The sequence below is a fragment of the Staurois parvus genome, unplaced genomic scaffold (assembly GCF_062004578.1).
Source record: "Staurois parvus isolate SC_StPar_1 unplaced genomic scaffold, SC_StPar_1.0 ptg000677l, whole genome shotgun sequence".
Lineage (NCBI taxonomy): Eukaryota > Metazoa > Chordata > Amphibia > Anura > Ranidae > Staurois > Staurois parvus.
The window spans coordinates 309,437-330,136 of record NW_028318473.1 but is presented as its reverse complement, the minus strand read 5'-3'; the positions used below and the strand labels follow the sequence as shown (position 1 = coordinate 330,136).

Here is a 20,700-nt window from a genome sequence, read left to right as displayed (position 1 = left end):
ATGGACACTTATTATTAATTTAGTTTTTGTTCACTTATGTAATTTTGTTTTTGGATTTTGCGCTTTTTTCTGTTGTTTATTAGTGGTGTGTTTCACTGTTGCACAGCTGCATAATCACTTAGTTAATTTTTATTGGCGCTGGGATATATATATATATAAAAAACGGGAGTAGTTCCTGGTCTGGAGCAAACATTAATATTGGGGATCCCTGGGGCAGAGAGGCTACTTATGAGGAAAAAGTGGATCAGTGGATGACTTGGGAAAATTTAGTTGTCACTAGAGCAAGAGGTTGGGAGGGCACAGTGCTCTCTTGGAGCAGCTGTACAAAAGAAACCGATTGCCATGTTCAGGTGGAAGAGAAATTGGATTTACTTACGTTATAGCTTTATTCATTCGAATCCCCATCTGGTGGGTGACTTTAGCCAAATTTTGTAAGAGAGAACTGGCTGCATCATAATTTCTCCGGGGGTAAACCAGCAGCCAGTTATTCAGAACCGGAGTACTGATCAGCACTGGACCTCTCAAATCCCTGGACCAGTCTGCAAACTGGGGATTGTATTCTGCCTGCAATAGGACAGAAGCATAGACAGAAGCCCCTTATCAGTCATCAGAGAAAGGAAATACCATTGTCAGTCACCACAGAGAGAGAAGCCCTTTGTAAATCACAGAGAACCTTCACCAGAAATAAAAATAGTCACTAGCAGGGGCGGACTGACAACTTGGGGCCCCCGGGCAATAGGGGATCATGGGGCCCCTGTGTCCTTGCCCAAACTCAAAAAAGCCTATGAAAAAGGTACCAGGGGCATCTCATGGGGCCCCCTACTGACCCCGGGCTCTCCCGAGTTTCCAAAATGGTCAGTCCGCCCCTGGTCACTAGGTAAACACTACTTACATATTGGCCATTCTGCAAAATCCTTTCTGCAGGGGCAATTCTACCCACAAAGTTCAGAAGCTTGGTGTCAAAATTAAGACCCCAGTCACGCAGCTCCTTTTGAACGCTGTCATCCCTAAACACCAACAACAAACACAACGGAATAATAAAATATAAAGTCAGCAAAGCTTAGTTTATGGACAACATAAGAATAGATATTGAAGCAGATTTTTAAAGAGTCAGAACTAATTGTTCCCGAAGAACAAAAAACAGATACTTGTGAATGTAGTTGAGGAATTTCGCTACTTGTCGCTCCCTCTGATCTGGAGGCAGTCGGGTGTGAACGGCAAGATCTTTCATGACACTGAAGTCGCTTCTCATCTTGTCAGTTAATCCTGGTCATTCATTGAAGAGGACAGACATCTTAAATAAAATCTTCACTACATATATTTAATCAGCCATAGAAAGTCTCCATTAAATTTTACAACTTTACAACCACTCTTATAAATCGGATACTTGGAAAGTCCTATACAGAGAATATACAAAACAGAAAAAAGTGTCTCCCATTGACTGGCAATCATCTTAGAGCAGGATGAGCAGAGACAACAAATCATTCTAGGTGTCTGGTGTAGATAAAAGTAGTAACATTAGTGCTTCCATGTTCTTTTGAGGTTGAAAACTGCTGGATATTTTACTCTATCAATTGAAAGAATGCATGGTGAGCAGTGACACTGTAGTCAGGGGTGTATTTACCACAAGGCAAACAAGGCATTTGCCTAGGGTGGCATTTTTCAGGGGGGGGGGGGGGGCAGCACTGCCCCTTGGAAGAAGGAACACAAGCGGCATAGGGACCTAGTGGGTTCTGAGAGATGCTATGGGTTTCATGACTGTGTATTCACAGCCCGTCTCTCGTTCCTGGGGATGGCCAGAGCTGTGAAGGTGAGTGTCTCACTCTCGCCATGGGGGATGGTGGCTGGTGGGTAGTGGAAGGCTCGGGTGGAGGGCAGGGGTGTTCTTGGTCTATGTCAGGCTCTCTGTGGGGGGCGCCTATTTTTGTGTTGCCTAGGGCAACACAAAACCTAAATACACCGCTGACTGTAGTAGGGGCAGCCAAGAAATATAATTTTGTCTACAGTTTCAGACAGCAAATGAAAAGAATTTGTGAGCTACCAAAGCTATTCAGCAAAAAAAAAAAAAAACAGCATCAGTACTAAAACCAGTCCATTCATTCACTTTACCTTTACTCTAGTTAGCCAAGCTCCAGAGAACACCTTATAGAATTACTAGGGTGGGCTTTCTGTAGGCTATGCTATAAAGTCTTCTTGCAGGGCTGCAGATAAGGCAGCACAGCTGGCCCTTCTGAATTGGGCCTGAGTCCCATCAGTTCAAAAGGGGGGGCCAGGCACCTGCCAGGCAAGAGGACCAGCTGTACTGCCTTGTGACTCACATGGATCCCCCTGCAGCACTGCCAGCTTTCTCCCTCCAGCTGCGTTGTAGGGGAGGGAATCGGTTCCAGTGTCTGTGCTCACTCTTCCACCTGTCTGTGCCCCCCGTGTGAACGTCCCTTCCCTCTTCCACTGACAATTGTTGAGGGTTCACAAGGAGATCATTTTGGTACAGATCGCTCCTGTGTCCATTCACAAACTGAAGCATAGTAAACACAGTTTACTATGCTTCAGTGATGGATAAACAGAAACCCGCTTAGCGCAGAGCACTTCCCATTCATTCACTGTCCAGTGCAGCTGAGGCTGCAGAGAAAGGGACTGATGAATCTGTCTCAAATGGGAGATATCAGGGGTCTGTTTAGACCCCTGATATTTCACCAATGCCCCCCTCCCTCCAAGGCAGTTTAAAGAATGTAAAAAATTTCTTAACAAAAAAAAAACCCAAAGGGCTCATTCACATGTGATTGGTTCTCTGAAGAGCGGGCATTTGGATTGTTCTTTAGAAAGCAAGTGACAGGAGGTATATTGTTATCCAATGGCAATGCTAGAGGGGCTTCCCTGTCAGGTAGGCTGTGTGGGGCTCTGTGATTTCTAACAGCAGCTCTGGGCTCTTGTATTCCTAATCACATTTCAAATGTCCAAACGCAGATCTGAATCTGATATGGGAGCTGTGAAAAACGTATTCACACTGTTTTCTCACTACTCCTGAACATAGTTGTCTTCTGGGTTGACTGATCAATTTGCAAGGGTTTCCAAAGCTTAAGGCTACACCATACATGCAGAAAAACTCATGGGAAAAAAACCAAAACCCCGCCCCAAAAAAAACCACCAAAAAACCCCCCCAAAAAAACAAACCCCCCCCCCCAAAAAAAAACAACTGAGTTTTATACATGTTGCAGATTCCTGCAAAGAAAAAAATCTGCACGTGATACTAGTGTTGTGGTGTGAACAGGGCACATAGAGAACAATGGTTTTCTTTGTGCCCTTGCAAATCACATGCAGAAAAACCTCACGTTTCTGTGCATGGTGTGAACGAGGTCTGAAGCCATTGATTTAACATTTTCCCCCAAACCGTTAAATTCAAGGCATGCTGTGAATAAGTGACAGTTGCCTGTGCTTTCAACTGAACTGTCAAGCCATCAAGGCTGGTGTCATAAGTGATCACCGTAGAGCACCATGGCAACTTCATAATCAGAGGCTAAAATGGCATCTTACTTGGCTTTAAGTCATAGAAGGGTTTAGTTCTGCCTTAACTAATCTATGGTGGAAATATAAAATGCAGTTACAAAATACAGTGTAAGAAAAACTGAAAATCCCATCCTCACCTGTCAAGTTACAAAGTTCTGGCACCAACATAATAGCTCCGTTGGCGACACCTGTCTTGGTTCTTTTGGGTATGCTGATGATCAATGGCTGCTTTGGATCTTTGATAATTATATTGTATTGCTGAATTGAAGAAAAAACAACAAAAAAAAAAAAAACCAACACACCATTAAACAACCTGCAAGTGAAAAGTTAAAAAGCAGACGTTCAGTCAAAAGACAAACAAATGAATAGCCCATTAGAATATAAAAATTATATATTTTGATCACATTTCGATGCAATACTCGCCCTCGAAGTGAGGTTGTCCCTCTGAAGTCCTCCTAATCCATAATTACATGTGTTTGGTCTTCCAGGTTGAACTAATGACCATTTCTACTGACTGACGAACGTCCAACAATTGTGGACAACCCAGATGTCCACAACTCAGATGTCCACAACCACACACACACCTGGAAGTAAGCTTTCAGTAAGGTGAAAAACCTTCTCTTGCACATGTGTGCTGAGAAGTCCTAAAACCCCCGTCAGGCAATGAGGTCTGTGAGGTTTCTTCTCACTTACCTTTCTATCTGAAAGCCATCACTTGGATAGGAAAGAAGGGAGTGAAGAGGAGCTTTAAAGCAACAGTTATCCACAGTTGCTGAAAAAAGGTGTGCCGATAAAAGACTAGAGTAAATATCTACCTCTCCTGCTGCCCAATGCGGCTGAATGCCACTCTGATGCAAAGTCTTCTGAAACCAACACTTTTGGGAATGTTGATCTGCCTTGTCCCCAGCTGCACTCACTGGATCCTCCTGTCAAACTTAACGCCATTAAAGAACTCGGTACTGTCACTTTAAAACAGCCCTGGCTGTAAGTGGGCTCCAAACACTCCAAGCTCAAAGGGTGGGCTTAGTTTACAGAACTTACATTTTTGTAGTAATCCAGAAAGCGGATTTCAGCTCCATCGGATTTCTTAAAAACAGATGCTGGATTCATAGTCCAGCAAATTTCATCTATGCGGTATGTCCTATTATTGTACCTGCAAAAAGCCACTGTATTAAAAAGAGGTTCACAAACAACCAAAATACAAAAAAAAAACCCAAACATTCAAAAAGTGTGTCTAAAAGCAGGAAGGTTTTTGGCATAACCTCTAATCTTTTTCTTGAAGCATATTACATTACAAAAAGCACCTGTGTTAAACAACCAGGTTATGCAGCTATTTTCAGGTAATTGGACACTGGTGCAACAAGGAAAGCCCTAGCAGAACCTTTCCCATTCCCAGCAAGCCTCATGTTTAGTATAAAGCAACACCAAGTGAATCAAAAACAGAAGAGAGGGAGCAGTATCCTGTAATGTACTTCAAGAAAAAAAAAAAAAAAAAAAAAAAAAAATTTACAGTAAAGTCAAAATCCTAATTTCTCATTGGTACATTAAAGGTTCCAGGATCTTAATCTTCGATAGAGGATTGAGATGTCCAAAACAATGAAACTGTTACCCACCCCTCAAACGCTAAGAGGCCCACAAAACAAGCAAATAGTAAGCTCTAAAACCCAGCAGCCTGAACCACCTTGCGTCCGAAACTGGCATCAGAATGGCCCTGAATATCCACATGATAAACCTTAAACATTAAGAGAGAAGTCCAGGTGGCATCCTTGTAAATCTGGGAAACAGGTCCAGATGATGAAAAGCCCGGGAAACAGGTGCTAGATGATGAAAAGCCTGGGAAACAGGTACCAGATGATGAAAAGCCCATGAAACACCAACAGATTAAGTGTGCCTTAACTGTAAAAGGGAGGAACCTTATCCTTTAGAGAGTTTAGGCTCAAGTGATAACTTGTCTAATTCACCTGGCCATGGTGGAATGATAGGTAGGATGTCCCCTAAAGGGACCCGTAGGAATGACAATGGGTAAACCCAATTGTCTAAAATGCACCTGAAGCAGTGATGTACACTTGTGCAGCAAGATGCACATCCAGAGAGAAGTGCAGTGGAGAGAAAGGGATGTCCCTCTGGTCTTGCCCCTCAAACAGCCATGCCCATCAAAGTCAGCGGTCACGAAGCGTGATGATGGCGCTTGAGACAGATGTGCTGGCCAATAAGGTGGGGTCTATGGAGAGCCTTCCAGAAGCCTGACAAGGTCAGAGTACCACACTCCCCTGGGCCAGTTTGGTGCAATGAGATCACTTAATGCCCTCCCTCTCAATCCTGTGAAGATTAATTAGGGTAAAAGGTATAGATCACGTTGAACTGGAGTCACCAAGGCATCCACTGCAAAGACCTGGGGGTCTGTGGTCCTGGCAACAAACCTGTCTGGCTTGGTGGTGAACCTAGACTCTAAAAGATCCATCTTAGGTGTCCCTCAGCTGCAACAGAAGTCTTGAAACAACTCTGGGCGAAGAGACAATGCCCCTGGAAACAGACACTGAAGTCTGCCTGCTAATTTTCTACACATCCAGGCTAAAACTACTATAAAACAACACTATATGTTATTTGCCCTTCGTCATTGGGGCTTCACTGACACTTTCTTAGCTTAGATCTCAGCCTTATATCCGAAACCTGCTGTACTGAAATATGCAGGCTTTAACTCGGCCCCCTTTTCCGTTAACCGTGGCACTAGACAGGGCTGCTCTCTTTCACCCATTTTCTTCATACTGGCCTTGGAGCCTTTTGCCGCAGTCATATGAGCCTACTATGACATCCGAGGCCTTGACCTGGCAGGCAACTTAAGTATGCTTTTTGTGGATGACATCCTATGTGTTTTCTCACCCCACGTCTCCTTGCCGAACGCAACCTTAATGATATTTGGCTCTTTGTCTCACCTTGTTAATGGCATTAAACCCTTCCTTGACCCCTGCTCAACTCTGGAACATCCTAACTAATTATTGCTTTTCTTGGTCTGCCTCGCTCCCCTCTGTGATCTGACTGTCTCCGACTTTTGAGTCTCTTTACTTGGCAAACTATCCCCTACTCTTTAAGGAATTAATCGGCTCTTTTAGCTTCTTGAGCCTCCTTGTTGACCTCCTGGTTTAAGAGGATTTATACCCTCCACATGACGTACCTCCCAAAGCTTTGGTATTTCTTTAGAGTTCTACCGAGCCCCATACCCACCCATATTCTGCGTATCTAGCAGCGCAAGCTCTTACGCTTTGACCCTCCCATCACCCATGGCTTCTGGAATCAATGCTCTATTGCCTTAAGATTGGCGGGTGGACTGGCGGTTCCCAGTCGTTAACATTACTATGTTGCAGCCCAAACGGTCCACCACGCTTCGTTCCAAGCAGTTTCCGAAATGCCCATTGGGTAAACATTACGATTTCTTAGTGTGCCCCGCTTCTCATATACAATCTTTTTTGGATTCCCCCTACATTCTGCTCTTGCATCCGAGGCCCATCTCTACTTCACGCTTTGCTCATTTGGGATTCCATTAAATATTCTGGCAACTTTTCCCATCTTCCTCTGTTGGGCATTCTTAGCACACCGCAATGTTTTCTGGCCTAAGATAACTCACTAGCTTTTCGCTGGTGGCAAGAGAAGGGTTAAGTATGTCTATGAGCTTTTATCAGATGGCATCAAACCCTTTCGCCATCTTCAAAAAGATTGGCAGGTACCAGCCTTGGAAGCCTATTGGTACCTCCAGATCGCTCATTACATCTGCAGCCTCCTTAAGCACCGTGCAGGACACTAGAAACAATTAACCTCTTGAGAATCATTGCCGGAAGGGTCCCCACTTGAAGGGCCAGATCTCCGACCTTTATTCTTCTCTGGTAAAACTCCTCAAGCTCTGGTCAGTTGTCTTATATGTTGAAATGGGAGGCTTATCTGGGTAAGACTCAGAGTAGGTCAGCCAAATATTATTCCAGGCCGCCTCCTCCAAAGTGCTCTCAAAATATATTTACTCAAGAGAATGTGTTTAAATTGCTCTTTTGCTGGTATAAGAGCCCTGATCCCATTGCTCAGTTTCTCCCTAATGCATGGGGTTGTAGAGAATGCATGTATTGATAAGAATCATAGTGGACAGGTTTCTGGCGCATAATCCTTGGGAGGCTTTGCTACATAAGCCTGTTTTGGCTATATAAAAGTGGGTTTGGTCTTTCTGGTGACCCGCCAGACACTAGCCAAGGCCTTGCACCAGAAATTCTTCATCCAACTGAAGTTAAACATCGCCTCATGGGGACCATGGTCCATGAGAAGCTAACCTCTACTCTGAATGAAAACATACAATTTCTGAAGGTTTGGGAACCACGGGTGGCCTATATTGACAACTTGAACCTCAACCGCTCCTTGCTCTCAATGTGATGATGCTGATGTGACTCTCTACCATGAACCTCTGGCTGTAACCCCCCCCCCCCTCCCCTTTATCAGTTTTTTGGTTTTGGGCCTTCTTAAGCCTTCCTCCTTTGCTGGTCTGTACACAAAAACCTAGACTACTCTCTCCCCTCTTTTAGACAGCAAGACATGGAGATCCTGCGTACTTGAGCACTTTTTTGCATTATTACACTCATGTTCTTGATGCAATGGTCGCTGTACTGCCCACCTGCCTCTGTACTGCCTTCATAATTGTAGGCCTATCGGCCCACTTCCTTTTTCTTCTGGTCTCCTGTTGCCTCATTGGCCCCAGTTACCTTTAACACCTTGAAGGAAACTACCATTAGGCCAAGACCCTTATGCAAAAGTGAATGGTTGGGTGTCTGCTGGACTTTGGTGCCTGAACTGGGAGCAAAGGGCCAAGAAATTGTACGGAGGGAGTAAAACTATAGATCGGCCCATCTACTAAAAGTGGTGGACCAGTTAAAGTGCTAACTTTTGGAAATTTAGAATCCATCCAAACCTTTACATATTCTGCAGGATGGAGATGCCCTGACTAATACCCTTAGGAACCAAAACAACTTTGTGAAAACCCAAGGTGCTGAGGACAGGCCAAACAGAAGGGTAACAAATTGGGGGGGCGGGGGGGAATATGTAAGTAGACATCTTTGATGTCCACAGGTTTAAGAAGGACCTCCACTAGAGGGAAACTATGACTGATCTGGCACACTCTATACAGAATATTTGAATCCAAAGAACTTGAGAATCTGTAGATCCAGAGTAGGGCGACTGCCAGTAGGGGCTTTTCCTTTCTTCTTCTGCAGCAAGAGATTCTTACCCCTGTGACTTCCCAGCTGTAAGTGTCCAGAAGTCATCAAGTAGACAATACCCATAAAAAAGGCATCTGCAAGGAAGCTCTGTAGACCAACACTTTAGCCAAAGAATCCTTTGCATATGTAACAAGGAGGTTCATCTAAGGAAATTTACCAGAGAGTTTATGCAGTAGTGTGAGCAAGAGCTCCAACTGATGGAAAGAGGGACCCATAATGCATCCAGGGTTTTGGGCCATTCCCTTGGACCAGACAGAGAAGGTCCGGAAGACAAACATGGTAGCAATGCCAGGTTGCATACCAGGACCAGCCAGAGAAAACACAGGGCTTTTAACCTTTCGTTTCGGTTCACACTATCAAAACACAGTCCAGATACGTTTCTGTATGTGTGTTTTTGCCGCATTCTGGTGCAGTTATGTGTTCTGGTTAATTTTTCCCCTCTTTCTTCAATTTAAATAGGGACATGTGCTTTCCAGTGTGTTTTGGATGCATTTTACCGCATTCCAGTACAGATCTGTGCAGGTAAAAATGCAGCCTGTGCTACTTTTTTATTCTGCATCTGGAATGCACTGTAACTGCAAGCAATGATGTGAACTATGACATTGACAACCATATCACCTACTTTCTGTGCATTTTGGATGCAGAAAAATAGCACACTGAAATGTAGTGTGAACTGGCCCTTAAATATTGGGACCATTCATTAATTCAGGAACTCCACCACAAAAAGGACATTGCTGAGCAAAGTGCTTTTTTGGATGATGCCAGTCACCATTCCAGCTAGGCTCTCTGGAACAAGGAATGCTTTTGTTGGCTGAGTCTTTTTTTAAAGGAAGCTAGGCTGGTGACCTTTTGTTGGGTTGACCAAGGATGCTCCAAAAGCAAAACAAGTTCATACTGTGTCAATAAAGATACAGATAGTAGCTTTCACCTTGGAAGAGATATCAGCTGATTCAGTATCCTCCTGTGCAGAGTCCTCTGAACCAGATAAGAAAACCCTTTTCTTCAGGGAGTATTAAAGCTGCAAGAGGAGAATCAGAGATGGCCTCTGGATGAGAGGCAGAAGAAGCTGGTTGTGCACCCTGCAAACTGAGGCCATTAACATGGCAGACAGCCTTAAAATAAAATAAGACACTGCATGAAATTTCCTCTCTGGAAAGACAGCAAGGATGGGGGTTTGCCAGAAGACGCCAGGGAGACCTCAGAAGGTGGTAGCAACTCAGACTGGGGGCAGTGGGCAGGACCAACAGAATCAGGACCATTGGGAGAAATGCTACAGACCTCTCAGAGGTGTTAGTGGATCATAGATGCTAGGGTAATGGGTCTGTGTGCCTTGCCAGCTTACATTCCACTATGTGTAGTAAGAAAAAACCCCACATGGCAAGTAACGACCTGCAGAGCAGGAAGGGGGTATGCCTTCTGTGACCAGTCAATGTAGGCAGTGGGAGCCCAGAATGTCTAAAGGATCAATGTTCCATGTAGTACAAGGCAGCAATTAGAGGACTGCCAGCCGACTTTGTACCCAACAGACTAAAAAAAAAAAAAAATGGCAAATGCAGTAACCCCCCTGCAAAGCCAAGCTTGCTCCTATAAAATGGAGAAGCCCAGGACTAAATGTGAACATGGGTGGCGGCTGTAACTCCCAAAGCACAAAAGTGAACTTGACAGTGGCTGCGACTCCTGCTGCATCCTGTGATCTACAAAAAGGCATAGTCCCTGTGCCCACCATTGACCCCTGGGAGACTGGAACGGCAGCACCCTGGGCTCTCTGATAGAGCTATACCCCTGACTTACCAATCCCAGCAACTGATGGAAAGTCCCCTCCAGCTATTCAGATAATTTATTAAGAGGGTCCTCAGAGACAGGGTCAGTTCTGATGTTAAGGCCACTGCCCTGGACCTGTAGTGGTCTGGGTATGGTCACCCAAATCACTGCCGAGGAGTCACCTGATATCTGTAAAGCTGCTAAATAGAAGCTGACATGGCTATGATAGAAGAGTTGTAAAGAAGGAAGCTTGCTGAACATAAAAGCTGAGGTGGGATTACATGTACTATAAAAGGAATTTCAGAGGCAGTCACTGCAATATAGGCAGAAAGTACATTATTTATCTGCATTATCTGGTGGGGCTAGGCTAGAGTTCACACTCTCAGATTTCCTACTGATGAGGAGAACTCCCTGTGGGGTTTTTCCCCCACAAAATTGCAACTGCTCCTTTAGAAAGAAGCTTATTAGACAAAAAGGTATATATGTAACAAAGACAGGGTTTAGTAGATATTACACAGCTTGTTACTTGAACATTTTCTACATATGGATTGTGCACCCCAGACAGTGTAGTTTAGTTCTACCCAGGTTAGAGAGAAGACCGCTTCCCTTTGAACAGCACAACACTTTTTGCTCTCTTGATGGATAAAAGCCACTTCCACACCACTTGGGTGTGTGGTACTGCCTCAAAAGGAGACATCAGGCCAAAGACCCTCATGCAAAAGCAAATGGTTGAGTGCTTCCTGGAAGATGTGTAGGTATCTCTGAAAATGCACAAAACCTTAAAAGTAGAAATCCAGTAAAAAATGTTTTGCCCGTGTAGTAGGGCTGTGCCGGCACTGCATGGGGTAAATGCTCATTTTGTTCTAGGGGATAGAACACCAAAGATATACTCTCACCTGACCCGCAGATCCTTGTTGCACAAGACTGGTCCTTTCAGCTTCTGCTCCTCCACAATCCAGCGGTCTTGTAAATGGACGGTTCCAGACATCAGCACGCCCAATGAGAGCTCAACAGACCGGATCAGTCCACCACTGAACCATGGGGGAGCATGTTTTTTCATAAATTCGTTGGGTCAGGCAAGTAGGAGCTTAGTTGTCACCCCTAGAAAAAAAAATGAATTGATCCATGCAATGGGGTCACTGCCCACCTGGTACAGAAAACAACTTTTTTTTCCACTGGAGTTCTGCTTTAATTCGCACAAATTCCAACTTTCACAGTCAAATTCTCCTATGTGAATCAGTTAATCTTACTTGGTAAGCACAATCTGCCCAACTACTTCATTAGCACATAGACCCGGAAAGGACCTCGACCCACACGTATTAAATAGATGGTCCATAACGTCGTGAACGGTGTCGTGCCTCAGTACTTTATGGCTGATGTCGATATTCAGCATAATGCTGGTTTCATACTGCAGGATGGAGGTTGCAAACCCAGGCCAGATAGTCAGGCTAAGTAAAAAAAAACAAAAAAAAAAAAAAAAACACACACACCACACATTAGGTTTGTGTGATATGAAGTTATTTTAATGCCCAACATCTAAGAAGTCTAGCATCAATATGTCCTCCCTCACAACTATTCCTTATCACCAGAGCCTAACATCACTCTACCTGGAAGATTGAGCACATACTGTCAGAGCACCAATATGTACAATGGACAATTAGGACCATATATATTTGGACACAGGCACAATTTTCTTTTTGGCTCTGTATGCCACCAGAACAAAACAATCCAAATGAATGTAAAGTGCAGACTTCCAGCTTTAATTCAAGGGGTTGAACATAAATATCAAGTAGAAATTTTAGGAACTGCAAACCATTTTTATATACAGTCCCATTTGCAGGGGCTCAAAAGTAATTGGACAAATGAATGAATATAATCAATAAAATGTTCATTTTTAATATTTTGTTGAGAATCCTTTACTGGTAATGACTGCCTGAAGTCTGGAACCCATGGACAATACCAATGACTGGGTTTCCACCTTTCTGATGCTTTGCCAGGCTCTAACTGCAGTGGTCTTCAGTTCTTTGTTTGTGGGTCTTTCTGCCCTTTTTTTTTTTTGCCTTCAGCAAGTGAAATGCATGTTCCATTGGGTTGAGATCAGGTGATTGACTCGGCCATTGCAGAATATTCCACTTTTCCTTCAAAAGCTCCTGGGTTGCTTTTGCAGTGTGTTTTGGATCACTGTGCATCTGTACTGTGACGCGCCATCCAATCAACATTGCTGTCTTTGGCTGAATCTGGGCTGACAGTATATCTGTAAACACTGCAGAATTCATCCAGCTGCTTCTGTCGCATCAAACACCAATGACCCAGTGCCACTGGAAGCCATGCCATCACACTGCCTCCACCATGTTTTACAGATGACGTTGTGTGCTTTGGATCATGGGCTGTTCCAAGCCTTCTCCACACTTTTTTCTTGCCGTCGTTCTGGTGCAGATTAATCTTCGTTTCATTGTCCAAAGAATGGTTTTCCAGAACGGGTCTGGCTTTTTCAGATTTTTTTTAGCAAAGTCTAATCTGACTTTTCTATTCTTCAGGCTTATGAATGGTTTGCACCTTGTGGTGAACCCTCTATTTGCTCTCATGAAGTCTTCCCTTGATTGTAGGCTGACAATGATACGCCCACCTCGAGAGTGTACTTCACTTGTTTGGATGTTCTGAATGGGTTATTTACCATAGAGAGGATCCTGTGATCATCCATCACTGTTGTCTTCCATAGACGTCCATGCCTTTTTAGGTTGCTGAGCTCACCAGTGCGTTATTTCCTCAGCATGTACCAAACAGTTGATCTGGCCACTCCTAATATTGCTGCCATCGCTCTGATGGATTTGTTTTATTTTTGAAGCCTTACAATGGTCTGTTTCACTTGCATGAACAGCTCCTTTAAATGCATGAAGGAGCAGCAATAGATTCCAAATACCACACTTAGAATCAATTAAATTTTACCTGCTTAATTGATTTAGAAATAACGAAGGAGTAGCCCACACCTGGCCATGAAACAGCTTTTGATTCAACTGTCCAATTACTTTTAGCCCCTTGAAAAAAAGGGGGGGATGGCTACTCTTAAAAGCTGTAATTCCTAAACCCTTCCTCCAATTTGGATGTAAATACCCTCAAATTAAACCTGAGAGTGTGCACTTTCAGCCCATATCCATTATATAACTATAGCCTGAATATGTTTTGATAAATACCTGAAAAAATCTAAAATTGTGCCGGTGTCCAAATATATATGGACCTAACTGTACATGGAGTACACCCCAGGTTGTGGCAAGGAACATCTAGAAGCCTAAAGGGCACCTCCATGCACCTGCTTTCATGGTTTTAGGTAGAAACAAGATACACTTGGAAAGACACCTTTCCTTTTGATGCATTTTCGTCACCAAGTTTTTTTTGGTTTTTTTTTTTTAATCAAAAGAAAGGCATCCAAACCCTGTCAAGCTGCAACAAAAAGCACTTTGCATTGCACGTGGATGTGAATTTTGATGCATTATCACTGACTTCAATGTAAGCCAAAGCACACACAAAGCAAAGGTGTTTTTCCAGCTCAGGCCCGGAACCAATCTATGGCCATTTTGAGTGCAATCTGCTTCCCATCATCTTTGGCTGATTTCTGGAACTAACCTTCACCCACCATTCCTGTTCACAAAGCATTTATAATGGCTGACAAGTTTGCCTTAAATCTCATGCTATGGAGTGACTTAAAAGAAACAGTCTGACTAACTTAGGGCTTGAAATACATAGAGGCCCTAATCGATCTGTCCACAACATTAAAAGATAAAATATACAAAAGCAACTTTTGCTGTAAATGCATGGGGTATGGTCACAGGACATGCTTGCTCCCTTAGGGGCAGAGCATGACGCCCATTCATTCATTGACTGTCCTCAGTCTTATTCAACCTGGAAGGCTAGGATAATCTAGCAGAATAGAAATACTGTGAACAACTCCAAATTAAAAAAGGTGAGTATTGTAGCTGGAGTACCTTTTATATACACTATATCCCCAAAAGTATTGGGACACCTGCCTTTACAAGCACATGAACTTTAATGACTTGGCCCACCCATTGCGGCTATAACAACAGCTTCAACTCTTCTGGGAAGACTGTCCACAAGGTTTAGGAGGGTGTCTATGGGAATGTTTGACCAATTTTTCTAGAAGCACATTTGTGAGGACAGGCACGGATGTCGGACGAGAAGGCCTGGCTCGCAGTCTTGGCTCTAATTCATCCCAAAGGTGTTCTATTGGGTTGAGGTCAGGACTCTGCAGGCCAATCAAGCTCCTTCACCCGAAACTTGCTCATCCATGTCTTTATGGACCTTGCTTTGTGCACTTGTGTGCAGTCATGTTGGAACAGGAAGGGTCCATCCCCAAATTGTTCCCACAAAGTTGGGAGCATGAAATTGTCCAAAAGGTCTTGGTATGCTGACGCCTTAAGAGTTCCCTTCACTGGAACTAAGCGGCCAAGCCAAACACCTGAAAATCAACTCCACACCATAATCCCCCCTCCACCAAACTTTACACTTGGCACAATGCATTGAGACAAGTACCGTTTTGGAAACTATCAAACCCCAGACATGTCCATCGGATTACTAGACAGAAGCGCGATTCATCACTCCAGAGAACACGTCTCCACTGCTCTAGGAGTCCAGTGGTGGCATGCTTTACACCACTGAATTCAATGCTTTGCATTGCACTTGGTGATGTAAGGCTTGGATGCAGCTGCTCGGCCATGGAAACCCATTCCATGAAGCTCTGTACACACTGTTCTGCTAAACTGAAGGCCACATGAAGTTTGGAGGTCTTTCGCTATTGACTCTTCAGACAGTTGGCGATTTCTGCGCACTGTATGCTTCAGCATGCGCTGACCCCGCTCTGTCATTTTACGTGGCCTACTACTTCGTGGCTGAGTGCTGTTCCCAGTTGCTTCCACTTTGTTATAATCCCACTAACAGTTGACCATGGAATACTTGGTAGCAGGGAAATGTCACGGATGGACTCACTGTACAGGTGGCAACCTATCACGGGACCACGCTTGAATTCACTGAGCTCCTGAGAGCGACCCATTCTTACACAAAATGTTTGTAGAAGCAGTCTGCATGCCTAGGTGCTTGATTGTATACACCTGTGTTCATGGGAGGTGATTGGAACACCTGAATCCAATGATTTGGAGGGCTGGCCTAATACCCCAATACTTTTGGCAATATAGTGTATCGTTTTTAATCCTGCCTGGGGCTCAGATGAATTTTTTAAAAATTGTACAGAGTTGGGCTTTAATACTAGAGTACTAAGATAGCCGTCAGGCAGCTAGCATTTTCCAGAAACAGAAGTCAGAAACAAACAGCCTAAGTTTTCCTCTTAGACTGAATTTAAATGTGCCTTGTGGTAACAAGTGGTAAAATGAGTAGGTTAGCATAAAGCATGACACGGAGCCATTATTTTTCAGTGGTACCTCAATGCACCTTGCCAGCACACAAAGCACATGCTTTTCAGTGTACCACAACTATCGTGGTGTGCTGCACTGTAGAGAAAAAAAAAAAAAAAAAGGCACATGTCCATTTTCTCTTTCATTGTGGTGCATGGAAGCCCACACAAAACAGTGAGTATTTAACTTTATGGTAGGTTTCATTTAGAAGGCATTACAAAAAGAGGTGAGGCAGGCAGTGCAGGGGATACAGTGATACCACGAAGCGTACAGAAGTGGCAAGGGTAGAAAGGCCTCAGAGCTGAGCTCTGTGACATTATCTGCATGGACACATTGGGAGAGATTTACAAAAACTGGTGCACACAGAATCTGGTGCATCTGTGCACAGTAATCATTTGGCTTCTACAATTAAACTTTGACAATAAAACCTAGAAGCCGATTGGTTACTATGCACAGCCTGTGGTGTATTTACCAAAAGGCAAACAATGCATTTGCCTAGGGTGGCATTTTCAGGGGGCGGCGGCGGCCCCCCGAAGAAGGGACACACATAGCAGGGATGGGGACCTGGTGAGGCTCCAGCATGGAATCCCAATACATTTCATGAGTGTACTTTTAAGACAGCTGTACCTTGCTCAGAGATATACAATGCTATTGAAAAAAAACCTAGACTATTTTTATACCGATGTGCTGCGATTTCTGTAGCATCACTGGGGTTGTAGTAGTTGCGTCCAATCTGTGTCATGTTCATAATCTTGAGCAGTCTGCAAAAATGAATTCCACATTAGTGAAAAAAGGTAATGTTTTTACTGAGAAACACACAACACAAGTTTCTTATTGTACATGCAGCCTTGTCAAGGATTATTCCAACCAGGGGCGGACTGACCATTTGGAAACTCTGGCATTGCCCGAGGGCCTGGGGTCAGTAGTGGGCTCCATGAAATGACCCTGGTACCTTTTTTATAGGCTTTTTTGAGTGTGGGCAAGGACACAGGGGCCCATTGATCCCCTATTGCCCGGGGGCCCCATGAGTTGTCAGTCCGCCCCTGATTCCAACCTTTACAATCACTACAGCTAATTTTAATATATATCCCCCCCCCCCCCCCCCCATTTAATTTTTTTCACTTTTCTCTGCTCCCGTGCCATTCTTTCCTTTTTCAAACATGGCACCAAATTACTCGGGGGTGGTGATAACCGTGATTTAATCCCTCAATCATGAGACTTAGGCCTAAAAAACTGCCACCTAAAAGGAGGACATGCTGCTCTATACTTGGAAGCACCAGGTACCATTTCTGCAGTGCTTTTTGCACATGTTTTGCGGGGGTGGGGGGGGGGAGGGGGGGTTTGTTTTACAAATGTGGATATATGAACCTGTCCCATAGTAGACCTGGATGGCATTGAAGATATTGTATCACGCATGCAGTGCACTCAATAACAGGTTGAAGTCACATCCAGGTTTCTCCACATTAGGATTGGGAAGCATTATAATGGAGGAAATAAATATATCTCAGGTCTCTAGACATTTTAAACTTGTACATGCAGACAATATGCAATTCCTTATCCTCCTGTGGAATAAAAAGGGTTAAAAATGTCTTTGTGGCGGTGATTTCCACTGCAAGTTGTTAGAGTGGTGTTTGGTGGATTTTCACACTAGGTACTAGAAGTCCAGTTGGTATGAATTTAAGATGGTATGTGGATCTCTTTTTAAAATAGATAGGTATATTAGACATCCTATGGTCTCATTTATCCTTTTCCCACCTCTATAGGTATCGATTTATTGTGAGGATTTGAGTTTTGGACCTGCCATTTATATTACCAAACTTGTACCACTTGTTGGGTCCTTGCTCAAATTGCTTTTAAATGATGTGATTGTGTGAATTGTTCTGACTCTTTTGGCTGGAATTTTGTGGGAGTTTCTAGTTCTTCCTGCTTTTTCTTAGAGGATTATACACTTGCAAGCATAAAAACAAAAACATAACAATTGAAAAAAAAATTAAAAAAACAAAAAAAACCCACACAACAAAACCTGTAAGCCAGCTATACTCTTACTTTCAGCCTGGTTCAGTTCAGTAGCAAAGCTGTTAAGGCCATGATTACAAACACAGAGGGATGATGCCTGTGCCTCTCAATGCAATCTGAGAAAAGGATTTTATTGGAGTGTACAAAAATCATACTTTCTCATATCCAAAACCAGTTCTAATGAGTGGTGGGCAAAATATAAAAAATCAAAAAAACAAAAAAAAAAAAAAAAAAAACACCAAAACACCCAGTCCCAAAAAGAACAGGAAGAAGGGACAGCCTGTAGCTTAAAGAACAACTTTAAGGACCTTACACCAAAGGTGATGGGACAAAAATGTCCACTTGGTAAAACAGAGAACAGAAGACCAGGTGGCATTCCTACATTCTGGGGAAACTGAGGCCCAATGCCCAAGAAGAGTTTACAGCCCTAGTGGAGTGAGCCTAACTGGAAAAGGGGGGACCCAAGCCTTGAGACCATGTGTCTGAATGATGATGTGCTTCAGCTGCATAGAAATAGTGGAATGAAAAGCCAGGGTGCTCTTGAGCGTATGCACGGGAGTGACATCACAACCCGTCCAGTCAGACGGTCAGAGCTCACAAAAACACAAAAGGAAGGAAGGTTGGTGAAGATTGAAGTCTCTGCAGCGCTGACAGTGTGCCACTGGAAGGCTTCGTTTTAAGGCCAAGTCCTTCATAATGTGCAAGTATGCGATGCATGCTAGCACATTGACATTTCCTTCCAGGGGATTTTTTTGTTTTTGCTTTTTACCTGCGGTTTACTACCGCTCTAAGGTGAAAGGTAGAAACCATCCTAAGAAAGAAGGGAGGCCTAGGCCAACACCACCTTCTTCCTATTCAGGAACAAAAAAGGGTTCCTTGCAAGATAAAGCTGCCAGTTGAAACACTTGTTTAGCCAAGGAGATACCTACAAGGAAAAAACTACCTTATGGGTGAAAGCAGAAAAAGGAATGTCACCAAGAGGACCAGATTCAAATCTCATGGAGGCAGAAGGGAAGCCACATGAAAGATCCCTTACACTAAAGTCTTGATCAGAGAGTAGAAAACAGCTTTTGGAACTGAATGGTAAGAGCAGAGATCCTAGAAGCTACTCAGGTCCTGATCAAGCAGGAGAAAAAAAAAAAAAGATCCATCCCACAGAAACTCCTGGGATGAAGGTCCATGGACTCACACAAAGCAAAAGTACAGTTAGGTCCATATATATTTGGACACAGGCACAATTTTAGATTTTTTTCCAGGTATTTACCAAAAAACATATTAAAGATATAGTTATATATATATATAATGGCTATGGGCTGAAAGTGCACACTTAGGTTTTATTTTAGGGTATGTACATCCAAATTGGAGGAAGGGTTTAGGAATTACAGCTCTTAAGAATAGCCATCACTCCTTTTTCAAGGGACCAAAAGTAATTGGACAATTGAATCAAAAGCTGTTTTATGGCCAGGTGTGGGCTACTTCATTATTTCTTCTTCAATTAAGCAGGTAAAAGGTCTGGAGTTGATTCTAAGTGTGGTATTTGCATTTGGAATCTATTGCTGCGAACCTACATCATGCGTTCAAAGGAGCTGTCCATGCAAGTGGCCATTGTAAGGCTTCAAAAATGAAATAAATCCATCAGAGAGATAGCAGCACAATTATGCGTGGCCAAATAAACAGTCTGGTACATTCTGAGGAAAGAGGAACGCACTGGTGAGCTCAGCAACATAAAAAGGCATGGACATCCACAGAAGACAACAGTGGTGGATGATTGCAGAATCCTTTCTATGGTAAAGAAAACCCCATTCACAACATCAAGACAAGTGAAGGACACTCTCTAGGAGGTGAGCGTATCATTGTCAAAGTCTAAAATCAAGAGAAGACTTCACGAGAGCAAATACAGAGGGTTCACCACAAGAAGCAACCCATTCATAAGCCTGAAGAATAGAAAAGCCAGATTAGACTTTGCCAAAAAAAAAAAATCTAAAAAAGCCAGACCAGTTCTGGAAAAGCATTCTTTGGACAATGAAACGAAGATTAATCTGTACCAGAACGACGGGAAGGAGAAAAAAAAAAAAAGTGTGGAGAAGGCTTGGAACAGCCCGTGATCCAAAGCACACAACGTCATCTGTAAAACATGGTGGAGGCAGTGTGATGGCATGGGCATGCATGGATTCGAGTGGCACTGGGTCATTGGTGTTTATTGAGGATGTGACAGAAGACAGAAGCAGCCGGATGAATTCTGCAGTGTTTAGAGATATGTCAGCACAGATTCAGGCAAATGCAGCAAAGTTGATTGGACGGCGCTTCACAGTACAGATGGACAATGATCCAAAACAGTACAGATGGACAATGATGCAAAAGCAACCCAGGAGCATTTGAAGGAAAACAAGTGGAATATTCTGCAATGGCCGAGTCAATCACCTGGTCTCAACCCAATAGAGCATGCATTTCACTTGCTGAAGGCAAAACTAAAGGCAGAAAGACCCACAAACAACGAGCAACTGAAGACAGCTGCAGTTTGAGCCTGGAAAGCATCAGAAAGGAGGAAACCCAGTCTCTGGTAATAACCATGGGTTCCAGACTTCAGGAAGTCATTGCCAATAAAGGATTCTCAACAAAATATTACAAATTAACATTTTATTTATGATTATATTCATTTGTTCAATTACTTTTGGTCCCTTGAAAAAGGGGGGACGGCTACTCTTAAGAGCTGTAATTCGTAAACCCTTCCTTTAAATTTGGATGTACAT

At 43.5% G+C, this 20,700-nt stretch overlaps 1 protein-coding gene across 1 annotated transcript in view; it reads right to left on the bottom strand.

The window, feature by feature from the left end:
- Window positions 1-376: 376 nt before the first annotated feature.
- LOC149447671 (piwi-like protein 1) overlaps window positions 377-20,700 on the bottom strand; it is a gene marked incomplete at its 3' end in the record, with an annotated part of 53,629 nt that continues 33,305 nt past the window's right edge. The window contains exons 6-12 of the mRNA XM_089652240.1: window positions 16,615-16,695; window positions 11,765-11,962; window positions 4,546-4,657; window positions 3,642-3,762; window positions 1,149-1,266; window positions 893-1,007; window positions 377-564 (exon numbers count right to left, since the gene is read on the bottom strand). Of these exons, the coding sequence (XP_089508366.1) occupies window positions 377-564; window positions 893-1,007; window positions 1,149-1,266; window positions 3,642-3,762; window positions 4,546-4,657; window positions 11,765-11,962; window positions 16,615-16,695 (933 nt within the window). The remainder of the gene's footprint in view (window positions 565-892; window positions 1,008-1,148; window positions 1,267-3,641; window positions 3,763-4,545; window positions 4,658-11,764; window positions 11,963-16,614; window positions 16,696-20,700) is intronic.